Source organism: Lutzomyia longipalpis, chromosome 2 (genome assembly GCF_024334085.1).
Source record: "Lutzomyia longipalpis isolate SR_M1_2022 chromosome 2, ASM2433408v1".
NCBI classification, from domain to species: Eukaryota; Metazoa; Arthropoda; class Insecta; order Diptera; family Psychodidae; genus Lutzomyia; species Lutzomyia longipalpis.
This window is the reverse complement of record NC_074708.1, coordinates 31,278,903-31,296,600: the sequence shown is the minus strand read 5'-3', so window position 1 is coordinate 31,296,600 and position 17,698 is coordinate 31,278,903. Positions and strand designations below refer to the sequence as shown.

The 17,698-nt window shown below is 35.4% G+C and overlaps 2 protein-coding genes across 2 annotated transcripts in view; one reads left to right on the top strand and one right to left on the bottom strand.

Moving 5' to 3' along the window:
* LOC129790280 (RUS family member 1) overlaps window positions 1-17,698 on the bottom strand; it is a 213,192-nt gene that overhangs the window by 132,034 nt on the left and 63,460 nt on the right. The window lies entirely within an intron of this gene.
* The window catches only part of LOC129790089 (uncharacterized), a 177,851-nt gene that overhangs the window by 112,383 nt on the left and 47,770 nt on the right, over window positions 1-17,698 (top strand). Inside the window, exons 13-18 of the mRNA XM_055827303.1 lie at window positions 33-125; window positions 5,501-6,298; window positions 7,432-12,714; window positions 13,809-13,952; window positions 14,032-14,100; window positions 14,940-15,026. Of these exons, the coding sequence (XP_055683278.1) occupies window positions 33-125; window positions 5,501-6,298; window positions 7,432-12,714; window positions 13,809-13,952; window positions 14,032-14,100; window positions 14,940-15,026 (6,474 nt within the window). The remainder of the gene's footprint in view (window positions 1-32; window positions 126-5,500; window positions 6,299-7,431; window positions 12,715-13,808; window positions 13,953-14,031; window positions 14,101-14,939; window positions 15,027-17,698) is intronic.

The window sequence follows — 17,698 nt, the reverse complement described above, 5'->3', positions numbered from 1 at the left end:
ACCTCCTAATTCCCTTGATTCATTTCTTCCAGGTGTCCCTGAACAACCATTCGTTGACTGTCGATCCACAGGATGTCCAACCGGGAAGTGCGTACTCCACAATCTCCAATACGTCTGTCGTCTAGGTAAGCTAAACCCTTAATTTTATTTCACTGCATTAATTTTTTTTTAAATAAATTTTTCACTTTACCACATTACACTTGTGTGTTGTTAAAAAAAAAACTTTTAATCAACCAAAAAAAAATGAGAAATTAAGGATTTTTTAATTTCACTAATTTTTTTTTTAAATAGCACGTAATTTTTGTTGTTTTGTTTTATTTTTAATTTAATTAAACATGGTAAAGTTAAAGAGAGGCGCATATTTTTTTTACGTTTTTTGCAATTTTTTTTAAACCATAAACCAATTAATTACCCAAGCAGCAAATGATTAGCTTAACGGACTTAACGTTTAAACGTTTTTTTGTTGAAAAAATTGAGTAAATAATTGATAGATGATTTATAGATTGAAGACAGAGGATACATTTAATTGATTTGTAAGAATTCTTTATTGCTTCACTCTAATTTAAATGATTAAAACGTTTTTAACCACTTGGAGGATCGAGGTTTTTAACCTCAAAATTTTGACCTTAATTTTCTCTTAAAAGAAAATATTTTTCCACGTTTTCTTTCCACGATGTTGAAGTAATGAAACTCCCCTATACACAGATGTAGAACTTATCACGAAATGTTAAACAGATTTTAATTCTGTGGCGATTGAAAAAAGTAGAATTGGCCACTGTTTGGAATTTTACCTTCAATGACACGGGAATAAAAATTGATTAGCCCTTTTTATGCTTCCAAAATGCCTCACAATGCTTCCTCACCTTGTGGAAGATATGAGAAAAATGAGATATGAAATATGAGCTTTGGTCCTTTGGGCCGGCTTGCGTACCGCGTAGGTACCTTTAATTAGACACACAGAATTATTAGTAAATTTATCTGGTGATTTGAAGGATCAAAAATTTTGTCCTTTTCTTCCGGTGTAGGAAATTCCAATTGAACTTAAATAAAACACAGAAATTTAATGGAAAAAACTTGTGCAATTTTAATGAATTTATTTTATACAATTTTTGGCACACTTTTTCTCTTCATGTATTGTTCACGACTAACTGGTAGTTGATAAGCGCGCCCCATTGTCTCTTGGGTGGCGAATCTCAGCGCGACCGAGCCCCATGAAAGAATCTTTTATCCATTAATTGCTCTCTCTTGAGATTTGAATTTGAAGCTTAATAAAACGAAATTTCTTAACCACTTAACAACTTAAGATTTTCTTAACAGCCACTTTGGCCATCTAAATTCTCCAAGGGTTAATGAAAAGAATTTTTCTTTGGACTTTTAGAATTAAAAAATTATATAATGCAAATCAATAAACGATCGGTTAATTTTTTTTAGTCTAAATTTTCAGGACATCTCTATATGATCCTAACAAAAAGGAGTTACTGCAGTTTTGTATGGAAAATTTTTTACTTGAGAAAACCATAGAAATGTGCGCAATCTTATAGAAAATCAAAAGGAAATAAGAATTTGTCTTAAAAGAGATTTTACATTCTCCATTGAGATCATCTGGGAAATGCTAATAAAAATTGTCCCAAAATGCAAACAATGACGTCATTATGGAGATTGTATGAATTTGGGCAAATTTTCTTCGAGCTATTCCCCGCTGATTCCAGTGCAAAGACGAAAGTCTCTTTGACGGATTCTTATTATTTTTCTTTAGTCTTTTATTAGATTACGCGTGTTCCGATCATTTTCTGGAATGATGGGTTTTCCCATGCAAAATCGGGTAAACGCCTTTTTATGTAGAGCTTCAATCGAGATTTATCAAAACAAAATTTATAATTTTGAATTTTTTAAGACTCGAATAACGCCAAAAGTTCCATATTGTGCTCAATTTGGAACATTTTCGAATTAAGTACGCTGACCATTTTTAGCTGTGTTTCTTTCAGACACAGCTTTTGTGTACCGAGCAAAATCGAAAGTCGTCAGATCGGGCTCAAACTTGGGATGAGCACGAATTAGGGTCCCCACATTCCAAAAAACGTATGCGCCAAAAAAATTTTTTTTCCGGCCGGCCGTCCGGCCGGAACCTATCGCCTAATTGCAAGAGAACGGTGATAGATAGAGACTTGCGGTAAACGGCAAAGTTTAAATATCGACTGGAAGACATCCGATTATGAGGTCAAATCCACCCCCCCACCCCCCCGTCCGCCATTTTGAATAACCTCAAAATTTTGTTTTCGCTATATCTCAGCCGCTACTATAGCTAGAGGGCTGAAATTTTGATATGTTGTAGGGGCCATCAAGAGCTTTCCAACGATACCTCATTTTCGAAAATCGGTCAAGCCGTTTAGTCAATATGGCCGCCACAATTTTTCATCGAAAATCGACCATAACTCGAAAACGGCTTGACCGATTTTGATCAACCCGGGGTCAAATGAAAGATCTCAACAAACCCAACAACTCTCTAGAACATCCGAAGTTTCAAAAGTGACCGCTAGGGGGCCAAAAATCAAAAACAAAATTTTCGATGAGTTTTCGATGTATATCTCGAAAACGACGACATAAATTTTTTTCATTTTTTAATATGTTGTAGCTGACCATATTATCTAGCTTCATGCCAAAAATGAAGAAAATCTATGGATCCGTTCTCGAGATATAGTCTTTCAAAGTTGGCATGTCATATCTCGGGTTCTACAAGTCCGATCTTGATCAACTCAAGCGCAAATGAAAGGTTTCGAGAAACCCTACAAATGTCTAGAACATTGCAACTTCGAGAAATGACCGCAAGAGGCGCTAAAGTCAAAAACAAAGTTTTCGAAAATTTCGAACTCGAATTTTTCGAAAATGGCGACATAAATTTTTTTCATTTTTCGATATGTTATAGCTGACTTCAAGACCTTTCAAACAAAAAAAAATTTATGAAAATCTATGGATCCGTTCTCGAGATATGGCCTCCCAAATATTTCTTAGGGTATGACTTTTCAACTTTTCCCGACTTTGCGCGTAATTAAATAAATTCGCGTTCTAGTTTGCTCTCACAAAATTGGTACACTGAAAGAAACACAGCTCCCGTAAGCTTGGTCAGCTTACCAGTACATTTTCTGTTAATTTGATATGGTTTAAAAACAGCAAGATTAAAATGCCTCAAATTTACAAGGAACCAAAGAAAATGTTTGAAAAGAATGATTTTTTGAATGTTTAATACAGTCCCGAAAAAGGGACGAATTACTCAGATCTCGAAAGGATCATCTATGATCGCAATCATTGCTGTTTGGGTATTTTTTGTGTGAGTAACACGGAGTGAAATTGACACCAAAAGAATAAATTGTAAACTAACGTTAACATTTTTGTGAAATTACAATTTTTTATCTTAAACAAATAACAGCCAAAAAAGACTGAATCACAAACCAATATATGTAAGAAAAAAAAATTGAGAAAAGTGAGTTTCCACCAAAAGAAATGAAGATTTAACCAACTGAAGTGCATCCAAGAAAATTTGTCTCCTCCCTTTGATTTCTCTCTCGTGGAATGTCACTGTAGCGGTTTCCCAATCTGTGAAGAGCCATCCTTTCTCATGAAGCTTCGCTCCGAAATTTTGGGGCTATCTTGCTCAAATCTCACACAGAATTTTCATTACAAAAAGAACTCTTTACCAAAAGGCTAAAAAAAATAATCATTTTCTGGGTTGCCTGCAATGAAGCGTGTCTTCCAAGATGCATAAAGAAAAGAAAAGAATAAAAAAATGAATATTTTACTACATCACGAAACAGCTGTACATATTATAATGCTGAACAACTGAATTTTCTATTTATCACACATTTTATGTAATTTATTATTTATTTAATATATAAATAATTCTCACATTTATATATATATCACATTAAACACACAAATCACATACTCATGATATATATTTGTTTAATATTTTATTATACACCATCTACTCTATGTTTTTTTTTATTATTTATCTTTATTTAAACCAAAAAAAAAACAAACAAATTCTTTGACACGAATTTTTGTTGTATTGTTGTTGGAAAAAGAATGCCAGATTGCAGATTGGGAACTGTGGACGGGACAATTCTCACACATAGTTCATTGGCTGCTTGCACGTGTAAAGGCTCGGGCTATGTACAAAGGACAATATATATTATTTTCAAATATTAATATTTTTATATACTGCATAAAAATCACCCCTATTAATTGGTTTTGTTTTCCTTTTTTTTTTAATTTAAAAATAATCTATTGGCAAATTTTGGTCCTTCTGTTCAACCTAAGCTTCTTAAGTTTGTACATAATGTTTTATACATTTTTTTTATACTCGAATGTATCACTTCTACCCCCCTCCTTCTTACACATACTTCCCGCCCTAACATTTTTTTCGTATTGGTGTTACTACAAATTATTCCTGTGCATATGATTTTATATTTTTTATTCTTTTAAAAAAATTGTTTTATATATATTAGGATTTGGGTTTTTATCAAAAGCTACATATACACAGCATTTTAATATTTTTTGGCGCTGTTTTTGCAATTTGCAGTCGATGCTTGAAGTTTTATTTTTTTTTAACTTAATTTCCCCTGTATATATATTTCTCTACATTCCACCCTTAGCTCAAAAAAGAGAAAATAAAATAAAACAAAAATTCCCTAAAAGGACATTGCATTTGCTATATCCTTGATTTTAAACAAAAAGATTTAATTTTAATTTATTAAATAAAATAAAATAGCAATATTATTTGCATTTGATGTGATAAACCATCAAGATCCTTCTACACTATCCCGGGCAGAGCGCATGTGTTGGATGATTTGTTAAAAAAAAAAGAAAAGAAATGAAAATGTTTTGAAAAGAAAAACAAGAATATGTTACAAATTTTGTGAGAAATTTCCCTAAACAGTTCTCTAAAGTTTCGTTGAATTTTTTGTTGTTGTACTTAAACTACAATTGAAAGTTAATTAATTGCGGCAAAGATTGAGCAAGACAATTCTTTTTCCTCCACAATACCTCCTGCCCAATCACTATCACTCTATTTCTGTATTTTTACTCTAATTTTTTTAACCCCCGTCTGTCATATGAAAATATGCTGAAAGTTAGAGGAGACACCACACGGAGATTTTTGTTATGTACATTTTTGGCAAATGAGGTGTAAAAGTGAATGAAAAAAAAAATGTTGTGAAAAAGCACATCCTGTTGAGCATCAGGTTCCAAGCGCGGGGGTTTTCATTTTCTTTCTTTTTCACATACGATGATGTGTAAACCCCACGCAACGGATTCTCTCTCAAACTTTCACGGATCTGTAACTTCTTTAAAAAAAAAAGAAAAGTCTCTTTTTTATTTATATAGTTTTTCATTACTTCCTGCTACCCTTCTTCTCTTTGTCTCTTGTCTGTTCTCACTGCACCACAGAAACAAAAAAAAATCATAAAACACCCTAAACACTATTTGTTATTCCCGGAACATTTAGACCAGGAGTGCCAGAGTGATGTGGATTGTCCCAGCGAGAAGGCATGTATCGGTGGACAATGTTCGGATCCATGTACGATGCGTGGGGCATGTGGGATGAATGCTCTATGCCAGACAGTTTTACATAGACCCCGGTGCTCATGCCCTAATTGCTACATTGGACGCCCCCATATTGAATGTACCCCGGACCCCAATTGTGATGGGCAAACAACACCCCGACCCAATGTTGTACCCGTGCGTGCATGCCGCGAAGATAGTGATTGCCACCAATCACTCCACTGCGATCGCAATGGTCAGTGCACGGATCCGTGTGAGAATCCAACATTTGTCTGCGAAGGGAATAAGCGCTGTGAGACGCGTCGTCATCGTCCGGTGTGCGTGTGCAAGGCTGGGTTTATTGTAAATGAGTACGGGGAATTGATTTGTGCACCTGAGAATAGGGAGTGTCAGCGTGATGATGAGTGCGCGTCAAATAGGGCCTGTAGTGAGGGTAGGTGCGTTAATCCGTGTGCCGAGAATGCACGTCGTGGCCGTCCATGTCCATCCGATAAGCAATGCCAGGTTGTCGATCGCAAGGCGACGTGTGTCTGCATGAAGGATTGCCATCCATCCCTGAGTATTTGTCTCAGGGATACGGGATGTCCTGCCGATAAGGCATGCCGTAACTATCAATGCGTTAACCCTTGCGATCACGCCACATGTGCCGCAAATTCACCCTGCTACGTCGAAGATCACAAGCCCATCTGTAAATTCTGCCCACCTGGATTTGTGGCTGATGCGCGAAATGGATGTTTAAAAGGTAAAACAAATAACATCAACCAAAATCAACCAAAAAAAGAATTTCAACGTTGAAAATTGAAATTCTTCGACTTATGGAAACGAAAGACATTTAAGAAATAATGAACCAAAGAAACGCATAATTTATCCAATATTTCCCAGCTGCTCCAGCCAGGTTTTGCAATTATTTATTTATTTTTTTTAATTACTCACCCCTAATGCTCTTTAATTTGTCTGTAAAGATGAAAATGCCGAAAAAGAAATAATCGTAATAAAACAAAAACTCATGCTCTTCCCTTGCCAAATCCCTTAAACAGCCCAGAAGATGCCTAATGTTGCGCTGATCCCATATATTCGATATCCCAAACGTTTTCCCCCTTCGACTGTCTTCTTTTCTCTTTTGTTCTCTCTCTCTCATCTGTATTCCTCCCCAAACGAAAAACCCACCCCCATCGTTCCAACCCGCCCCCATCTATCATCCACTGTTTCTCGAAACACAAACACTCTCAGCTGTCTCCCAGAAAAAAAACCCACCCCTCTTCTCCCAGAATCTTCCAATAAACAACCAAAAAAGAAACATTAAAAAAAACTCACAAAATTGGGATAAAATTGAAAATAATTTTCAAAATGGAGACTAAATAAATTGAAAAAAAGCCAAAAACAGAAAATAAAAAAAAAACATTCACACACGCTCATGCTCACTCTACACCTCACCTTTATATCTTCACTTATCGAAAATTCTTCAAAAACCTCGTAACATTAAAAAAAAATTCTGTATGAAAAGAAGCAAAGTGAAGTGATTGTGAAAGAGCTCCACTAAAAATTTCTCATCCCACCAACAAACAAATAATCTCCTAATGCTCTGTATATATTAGACTGCAGCTAATCACAGAATAACAAAAGAAGAATCTGACATGATATGGACTGTATGTATTGCGTGATTTTTTTTATTGTACAAATGATTTTATATATATTGTACAGTTGACACTATTTCTCTTTTTATTTCCGACTATCTCTCTTTGCCTTAAGACGTTCTCTCACGAATATTTTCTGCACTGTATTTTGACTTGAAAAAAAAGAAGAAAAAAACCAAGAAAAATTTGTATAACACTGTAAATATTTTATTTTAACTCTTAACCAAATTGTAATCCACAGCAGTTGTTAAGGAGAAGATGATCTGTTCAAAACACGAGGATTGTGACGACAAAGAACATTGTCAGATGGGGATTTGCGAAAATCCCTGTTCCACCATCATTTGTGGCAATTTGGCTCATTGCAATGCTACAAATCACACAGCTAAATGTCAATGTCTCCCCGGTCTTTCCGGTGATCCCTATGTCAAGTGTTTCCTTGTTGGGGTGCAAGAAACAACAACTGAGGGTATTGAGAGTAAATCCTATACTGGTTATGATAATGAAGAAATTCCCACAACTACTCTAGCCGAAGCTACAACACATTATCTTGATGTTAGATTCAATACAGATGTGTCCGTTGAGACAACAACAACAACCATGGGTCAAGAAAGCACAACTGAAAAATTTAGTTCTAGTGCTCAAACAACAACATCTGGAGCATTTTCAGAAACAACATCTGGAGCATTTTCAGAAACAACATCTGGAGCATTTTCAGAAACAACATCTGGAGCATTTTCAGAAACAACATCTGGAGCATTTTCAGAAACAACATCTGGAGCATTTTCAGAAACAACATCTGAAGCATTTTCTGAAACAACATCTGGAGCATTTTCAGAAACAACATCTGGAGCATTTTCAGAAACAACATCTGGAGCATTTTCAGAAACAACATCTGGAGCATTTTCAGAAACAACATCTGAAGCATTTTCTGAAACAACATCTGGAGCATTTTCTGAAACAACATCTGGAGCATTTTCAGAAACAACTTCAGAAGCATGGACAGAAGGAACAACAAAAACTATTTATACTAAAGAAGGCAGGATTCCTTATACTACAGAGACAAGAGCTCCTGTTACTACAGAAGTTCCACAGTCAACAGAAACTCCATTAAAACAGATGACCACAGAGCAAACGACACAAACAAGTGGAGGATATACATCTGAAGTTCCCACAACGGAATACGGAACTGAGAATACAGAAACTCAATCTGTTTCGTATACTGAGAAAACTTCCACAATCGGAGGTTTTACAGATACAACCGAGAATATTTCTATTGTGACAGAAAGTTCAGTATCTACAGAATCTTACAATCGTACAACAACCGAAATTCCAAGCACTGAATTTGTAATAACAGAAGAACAGCCAGTTTCGTCGACAGAAACAACAACTACTGAATCAGTTATTCTTGACTTAAGAACTAGGAAGACAACTGAAGTGTACGATGAAACTCCATTAACTGAAATTGTCACAGAAACAACAACTTACAAAGAAAGTTCTTCTGGAGCAACAACTCTTTCTACAGAAGGCCTAATAACTGAATCTGTAGGCAGTACGACAGAAAGTAAAGAAAGTTTTTCTGAACCTACTACCACAGAATTCGGATGGAGTGAAAGCACAATTGAAGCTCAATCAACTACGCAAAGACGTATAATTCCTACGGAGTATACTGAAGAAGTTCCTACGGAATATACTGAAGAGATTTTGACGGAAAATACAGAAAGAACTGAAGGTGCTACTCAGACTACAACTGAATCTGTTATTCTAGATCTTCGAACAAGAAGAACAACAATTCCAGTTGAAGTATCAACAGAATCTTCATCAACTCTTGGGAGTACCGAATATACAACAACTACAACCGAATATAGTGAGACAGTTCAAACGAGGGATTATACAAAAGAGTCCAGAACTTTAAACACAACGGAAATACCTAGTTCTACGGTTGAGTACACATACACTACAACTGAAGAAAATATAACTCCTGAAGTTTATAAAACTGAAGGAAGTACCACAACAACAGAAGGAATAACCGAATCAAGTACACAAAGTACAACAGAATATCCTTTTGAAGAAGGTAACACAACTCAAGAATATACAACGAGTTTCACTACCACAAGTGGTTTTGTAACTGAATCAACAACTCCTACAAGTGAATTAATTACAAATGAATACAGTCTAGCCATGTCTACATCCACTGGTTATGAAGAAACAACCACACAAGAAACGACAACAACTGAAGCTGTATTTTCAAGCACTGGTAGAGAAACAACCCAAAGTACAGTAGTAGAAGTTACGAATGAACCAGGTAGTACCACGCAATACCCGACATCAACTTTAAGCCAAACAACAAAATCTTTTAGCGAAGAAACTACGGAATCCGAAACAGTAACCGTTTCTCGTGAAACAACTGAGACTGAAGCTGCATTTACTGAGAAATCTTCACAGAGCACTGAATCAACGACACAATTAGGAAGCACAACTTATGAAACGTATACTGAAATTTCTGGATTTCCTGAATCGCGTACAGAACCAGATTTATTTGAAACTGAATTTACTTCAACTACAACCGCTGCATCCACTAGTGGTTACACGCCTAGAGTGAATGAAGCGGAATCTACTTCAACTACTGGCTTTACACAAGAAGAAACTACAACTATTGGCGCTACATTTACTACTGGTTACACTCCTAGAGTGTATGGAACTGAATCACCGTCGACTACTGGCGTGGCGCAAGAAGAAACTGTAACTACAACTACAGGCGGCTACACTTCTTCAGTATATGAAACTGAATCTACTTCAAGTTCTGGCGTTACGCAAGAAACTGAAACTACTACTACAGGTATTGCATCTACTACTGGTTACACGTCTACAGGGTATGAAAGAGAATCAACATCGACAATTGGTGTAACGGAAGAAGAAACTACAAGTACAGGCGCTGCATCAACAACTAGTTACACTCTTTATGAAAATGAACCTACTTCAACAATTGGCGTGACGCAAGAAGAAACTGAAACTACAACTGGCGCTATATTTACTACTGGTTACACGCAAAGGGTGTATGAAACTGAATCAACATCAACAACTGGTGTTACGCTAGAAACTACTACTACTGGCGGCTATACGCCTAGAGTGTATGAAAATGAATCACCGTCGACTACTGGCGTGAGTGAAAAAGAAACTGAACCCACTACTACTGGCACTGCGTTTACTACTGGTACTTACACGTCTGAAGTAGCACAAGAAGAAACTACAACTACTGGTGGTTTATCCACAACTGGTTACACTCCTAGAGTGTATGAAACTGAATCACCATCGACTTCTGGCGTGACTCAGGAAGAAACTGAACCCACTTCTACTGGTAGTTATACGCAAGAAGAAACTTCAACTACTGGCACTGTATCCACAACTGATTACACCCGGAGAGTGTATGAAACTGAATCTACTACGACTACTGGTGTTGCACAAGAAGAAACTACAACAACCGCTGCTACATCCACTAAGGGTTACACTCTGTACGAAACTGAACCTACTTTATCTACTGGCGTAACGCAAGAAGAAACTGAAAATACAACAACTGGTGCTGCATCTACTACTGAAAACACACCATTAGTTTATGAAACAACTAGAAAAGTTTATACTGAATATCCCAAAACAACAACATTGGGTCAAGAATATGAATCAACTTCTGAAACCGGTTATTATACTACCAGTACTAATGCTGAAATTGATGAATTTACATTAACTACCACGGAATATTTTACTGAAGGCCGTGAAGAACCAGTAGTATCTGAAGTTCCTACAACTAAAATAAGCTATACAACAACAAGTTCTGAATCACCTACAGAACCTTCCACACAAAGTGTAGAATCTACGACCGAAATTGGATCTGAACCTCGTGGAGATTTTACAGAAACCACTATTAATCAGGAAATGATAACCGGTGTTAATTTAATGACTGAACCGTCAAGAAAACCAGTAGATAAAACGACTCAATCATATCCTAGAACTACAACGGAAAGTTTGAGTTCAGTATCAGAGTATCCAAGCGAACGAACAATCAAGTATGACACAACAACAATAAAGCAACCTGAAGTGGTAACTACGACTACTCCTGAATCTTATGAAAGAACTACCACAACAGAAAGTTTCAGTGAATCTACTAAAAAGTTAGAATCTCAAAGCACTCAGCCCTCTTTGTCCGAAGAGACTACGTCAACTGAATATTATCCAAGTACGTATGAAACAACAAAAATTACATATCCAGGTACAGAAACTGAGGGCTTGAGTACAACTGAAAGAAAAATTCCTGTTGAAACTACAACCGAGTTAAGAGAAACTACAACAGAAACTTTATCATCAACACAGAGGGAAACCACGACTTTGGGTGTAAAAGAAGAAGAAACTACAGTTCCTGGAGTATCTGAACAGTTTTCAACGCGTACTAATCCAACTACATTGTATCATGATACCACAACTAGTGTTCCAGAATCAACAACAACTTTAAGGGAAACAACTGTTGAAGTTATTACAGAAGAATTTCCTGAATCAAGAACTGAACCTGATATATTTGATATTAGTAGCTATAGTCCACAAACAACTACGCAGGTTGTTGAAAAGACAAGCGAAATAGTTACTGAGAAATCTACAACAACTAAAGTAGAGGCGACTTCAACGCCAGGTGTGGAGATTACAACGGAAACGACTGAAAAATACACAACATTCACAGTTGGAGAGACATCAACTGTAAGTGAGGAAATGACCCAGTCAACTGGACAAACCACAACTTACATGTTTGGAGAAACATCAACTCCTATCCAAGAAATAAGTGAAAAATACACTACTTACACCGTAGAAGAAACATCAAACCCAGTTCAAGAAACCACAACTTATAGGGCTACTGAGTCAACATCTGGTGCTTCTGAGACCACAACTACTGCGTCTGGTTCCACAGCTGGTGCTGTAGAAACAACAACGAAACAAGAAGGCACTTCAGCAGCTGAAACAAGTACTAGAAGCCAGGAAACTACTACTACAACTGAAGCAGTTGTTGAAGAAATTACATTAGGAACAACGCAAAAAATGTTGGAATCAACAACGAAGATTCTAGAAAGAACTACAACAGAAGAGACTTATCAGTCAGGAAGAACAACACAAGAATATGAATCAACCTTCATTCCTGAAACAACAGAATTTACTCAATACCCTGATATTGAAGGTCGTGGTGGTGGTAAAACAACAACAACTGAAGGAATTTCCTTATATGCAACTGTGACTTCAGGTCAAGTTGATATTTACAGCACAACGTCTGAGCCTTCGGAAACAACCACCCAAACCTATCTGGAATGTTTCAAAGATGAGCATTGCAATAGCACAGAAGCTTGCATTGGAAACACTTGTCTGAATCCTTGTTCCTACTATTCCTCCCTCTGTCCTGATTCCATTCCTTGTCTCACACAGAATCACACAATATTTTGCCTTTGCAATGAGTCCAACGCCGGAATGAGTCTTGGTTGTAATCCTAGACCAGGTAAAGTAACTGAATATGCGTTTCATCACATAGCCAAAGGGGATCAAATTTCCTTCCAATTAGGAAAATTTTGTTAATATTTTGAGAAAAAAAAATCTTGTGCAAAAATTGTGGAAGGAAAATTGATTTTCAATTGGTTATTTGAGAAATGAAACGCTTCAGAGGATGAGGAATAAAAAAAAGCTCTGGCATAGTGGCACACAGGACACTTCATCTCTCTCTTCTCTTTTCCTATCGTTTTGCAGCGATAAATGGCACAAAAGAGAGGAATTCCTTCCGTAGAGACCATTTTGCTTTCGATTTGTCATACCTCCCGCCCTTCTATCTGCTCCCTTATTTATTTGGCGATTTACTGAATTCGGCACACAAAATTTATTTTGCGCCATTACTGCATGTTTCAGTGTGATCAGAGAGTCAAGAAAAAAAAATTCAAAATTATGTGCAAAAAATGCCAAAAGGACAGCAAAGAATTCTTCATTTTGCCAGAAATTCCACCCTCACGCATTTTATCATCAATCGCAATCCATGGATTTGCAAGACTTTGAACAGAAATCATCTCTTTTCCCACGTTTGAGTCGATACTTCATCGAATGTTGTACCATCTTTATACTGTACATATGATCTGTATATAGCTTTGTAAATTATTTTTGTATATAGAATGCTTTTGCTTGCAAACTTTGTAAAAATAAATGCTTTTGGTGCTGGGGTTGTGGACTTTTAGTTTTTTAGGCTGAAAAAAAAACGAAAAATTTGAATTTTCATTTCTAGCATCTTGCCCAAAATCTTATTTCATATCTCTTGGTATATCGCCTCAAGGATATCATGCTCGCTCCTATGCATTGTGGCTTCACATACTCCAAAACAAAAACAAAAAAAGCTTTGATCTTGAATTGGGGAAAAAAGTTTAAAAAGAAAAGATCTTCTATTGATAAACCTTCTTGGAGTACACGAAGGATGAACAATGGATATTTAAGTTCCGCATATAACCGGAAAATTTATTCAAAACTCTAGATGATCTTGCGCATTGCTGATCAATTTGCATTTCATGACGTGCACTATATAGTTTTTTATCTTTGATGTGTGTGATTCCACAGATATTGGATGCACCTCCCATTCGAATTGTCCTGTTCAGCGTGCTTGCGTCAATGCCAGATGCATTGATCCCTGTATTCAGGCAAATCCCTGCGATGAATTGCAGGAGTGTCAGGTGCAGAATCATCAACCAGTTTGCGTTAGAGGTTCGATTTATTGATTTTTTCTTTAATTTTTTTTTCTCGAAGGTATTTGTGATGTTTAATGCTTCAACTTTTTTTTTAGTTTGCCAATGCCAGACAAGGGCAGATTGCAGAGGAGGTTTGATCTGTGATGGATGCAACTGCATCCCAGGTTAGTACCTTTAGATATTATTGAAGATGATTGAACTTATTTCATGCCATTAGATGAATAAACTATTTCTACACTTTAAAAATAATTTTAAGACAATTGCCACTGAATTTTCCATAATTGTATTTTACGGGAAAATTCATATACTTTACGTGAAAAATATGTGATAGGGGAGACCGGGGCTAATAAAGTCACTTAAGGGTTTAGAAAAAGTCTAAAATATCATATTTCCTAGTTAGATAGAACAAAATTATCTGAGAAGGAGTTATAGAGCAGTAAATTTCCTAAAGAAATGAGCTATACATTTCGCTTTATCTATTTGGGAAATATGATATTTTGAGCTTTTACTAAACCCTTAAGTGACTTTTTTAACCCCGGTCTCCCCTATTCTTAGAAGTTTAATTATTATTATATATTTTCTCTGAAAAAATTAAATGGTTTGGTTTTTTAATTTATTTTAGTAAAATTTGATAACATTTTTTTATTTAAAAAATTTTCCTATAAATTGAGGAAAATAATTATTTTTTCGTTAAAAACCGAAAATATGACAATTATGAAAAATAATAAGAAAAGACAAATGGCCTGAAAATAAAAAAAAAATAAAGTAAATTCCTGATTAAAACAAAAAAATATTCTATCGATTTTTTAAAATGTAAATTAAAAAAATATCTAAGATTTTAGTAAAAATACCGCAACATTTATTTACAGACTTTTAGTAAGATAGGTACTAAAGTTTAAAAATAAAAAAGTTTAATAAAATACCAGAAAGTTCCAATTTGTGCTTTTTTAATATTTTTTTTTACAAAAAGAATTACTACTAAACATTTTTTTTACAATTTCAGAAGGAAGAGAGCCAAATATTGTACCTGGCTGTGAACACTGCCCCCCAGGAGTTCATTGTGACCCATCAACTGGAGCCTGTGTTAGAGGTATGGTTAAAAATTTTATTTTTCCTATCCGATCCTTAATTCCTAATTTGAAAAAAAAACTTGTAGAATATTGGTGAAGGATTAGGCATTTATATTATGATCTAAATTGCCTAAATTGCACATAAAACAGTGTGTTTGCTTATAAAATCTTACAATAAGCCAATCTTTCTGTTAACCAAATTGGTTAAGAGCCAAATGAGAAAACTATACCGTTCTTATGAGAAAATGCATCAAAGTTGTATAAGTATATTCTTTGTATATAAATATTTATAGTTGTAAGATTATATATAAAGCTTTATTTAAAAAAAGGATTTCTTCGTCCTTCTTATGTATAAACCACAAACCTCTTCTTTTGTACAAAAGTACATACACAAATGTAATTCTAATGGTGTCTTGTTATTAAACAATTTGTTTTTGGTGTATCTTCCCTGTAAATATTTTATAGATATAATTACAACCACTGAGAAACCCTTAACAGTAACGCAAAGTACTACTACTAAATTCCCTGTAATTGGTACGAGCACTGATAGTACTACTAATTCCCAAGTAACAAGCACTTTCGATGAAACTAAAGAGCCACCAACTACTGAAGTAACAGTGCCGACAAAGGGGTGGAAGATTGAGAATTCAACCCAAGTCCCCGAAGCTCTAACAACGGCAAAGGATGAGAAGACAACGAAAACCTTCCAGGGGAATACGAAGAGACCATCAACACGATGGGATCCATCGCATGAGGTGGAATTCGATAGTACAACAATACCAACTACAACGGAAATTGAGAATTTGATCACTGAAGAGGTCCACCCTAGTCGCCCACCCACAACACCGGTGCCAAAAGAGCTCTCCCTCGGCACAAAACGCCCAGAACTAGAGCTTCCTCCCACCACATTTGCACCACTAATGCCACAATCTGTGATTAACACTACAAAAGTTGAAATTGTAAATATTACCATGTACTGTGGCTCAACTGCGGACTGCACCAATAATGAAATTTGCATTCACGGCCGCTGCTTAAGGCTCTGTGACTCAATTTCTAACACCAACTGTTTCAAAGGTATATTAAAAACAAAGAAAATAATATAAAATTAATTATCCTGTCACAGAATAAGAAAACACATTAACACGTTGCAGGCACATTTTTGTTCATAGAAAATGCACAAATTGCAACATATTTTGTACATAAAAATTTACAATCTAATTTTTGCACATATTTATTGGATGCATAAACATTATATACTCTCTGTAAATATTTCTTTTCCAAATTCATTTTAATCCTACTCTTTAGACACTGCAGACCTTTTTTTTTTAAATAAGATCAAACATTCTTAATTGAAACATTTATGCAAATAATCTGAGGGGTGCTTAACTCATGAATTAACCCAGATATGTTCAAGATTTGTTGTTAGAGAAGTTAAAAAATATGCTTAAAGATTAAAAATTATAAAAATTGATTTTGATACATTCTTATTCCTTAAACTGCCCTTATGTTGTAATATATCCAGTAAAAGCCTAAAGAGTACTAAATTCTAGCCAAAAAAGTGAAATTCAATTTAGTACTTTATAGGTTTAAATTTAGTACTTTTTCCCATGGTATTCAGTATACTTTTTCAGCAAGAATTCACTATGTTTTTGGCTAGAATTTAGTAAGTATGTTTTCTGCTATAATTTAGTACTTTTAACTAGGTATTGAATTTAGTACTTTTTCGGTTTAAATTTATTATTTCGGCTACATTTTAGTATATTTTGAAAATTAAATCATAAGACATACTAAATTCTAGCCATAGTACATAAATTCTAACTGAAAAAAGTCTGAATTCAATCGGAATAGTACTAAATTTAAGCCGAAAAAGTACTAAAAATGCGAATAATGTAGAACAATGCTATGTGCCCCGGTAGAGAAACCCTTCTACCGTAATAATACGTTGAGCTGTGGCACTATGTGTGTCTAGGGTTGGACTGCTCTGGGTGAAAGAGTGAGATGAGCCGTTAGCTCTCTAAATAAGGGTAGTTATTAGCCCATGTAGGAATATCGTCCTACAATAAGTACAAAATTGAAGCCGAAAAAGTACTAAATTCAATCCTGAAAAAGTATTTAAAAAGCAGTAAATTCAAACCGAGAAAATAGTAAATTTAAACCGAAGAAGTTTTAAATCTTCGGATTATTCGCCAAAACAGTCAAAATATTCGGCAGATAAACACCCCTTGCTTTTTCTTATGTTTATGTACCTACTAAAAGATGAGTTAAGCACCCCATTCAGTGGAAACCATGTTAATACTGTTAATAATGTTAATATGACTTAACCCTCACCCCCCAATGCCATTACTAGAACCACCAGGCACCCCCAAACGACCGGGTCCATGCAAATCGGACAATGATTGCATCGAAAGTGAGGTATGCTACATGGATTTATGTCACGATCCATGTGAATTCAAAGATGTTTGTGCACCAACTGCCCTATGCCATACAAAAATGCATAAACCCGTTTGCACATGCCCAGAGGGGCACGAAGGGAACCCGGCAATAAAATGCATCAGAATGGAACCATGTAAGGATACTAAATCCACCTCTTTCTAATCCTCTGCTATCCAAACTAATTGCAAAAAAAACAAACCAAAATTAAACAAAACTAAAATGCAAATTAATAACTTTTTTTTTTTATAAATATAATAAT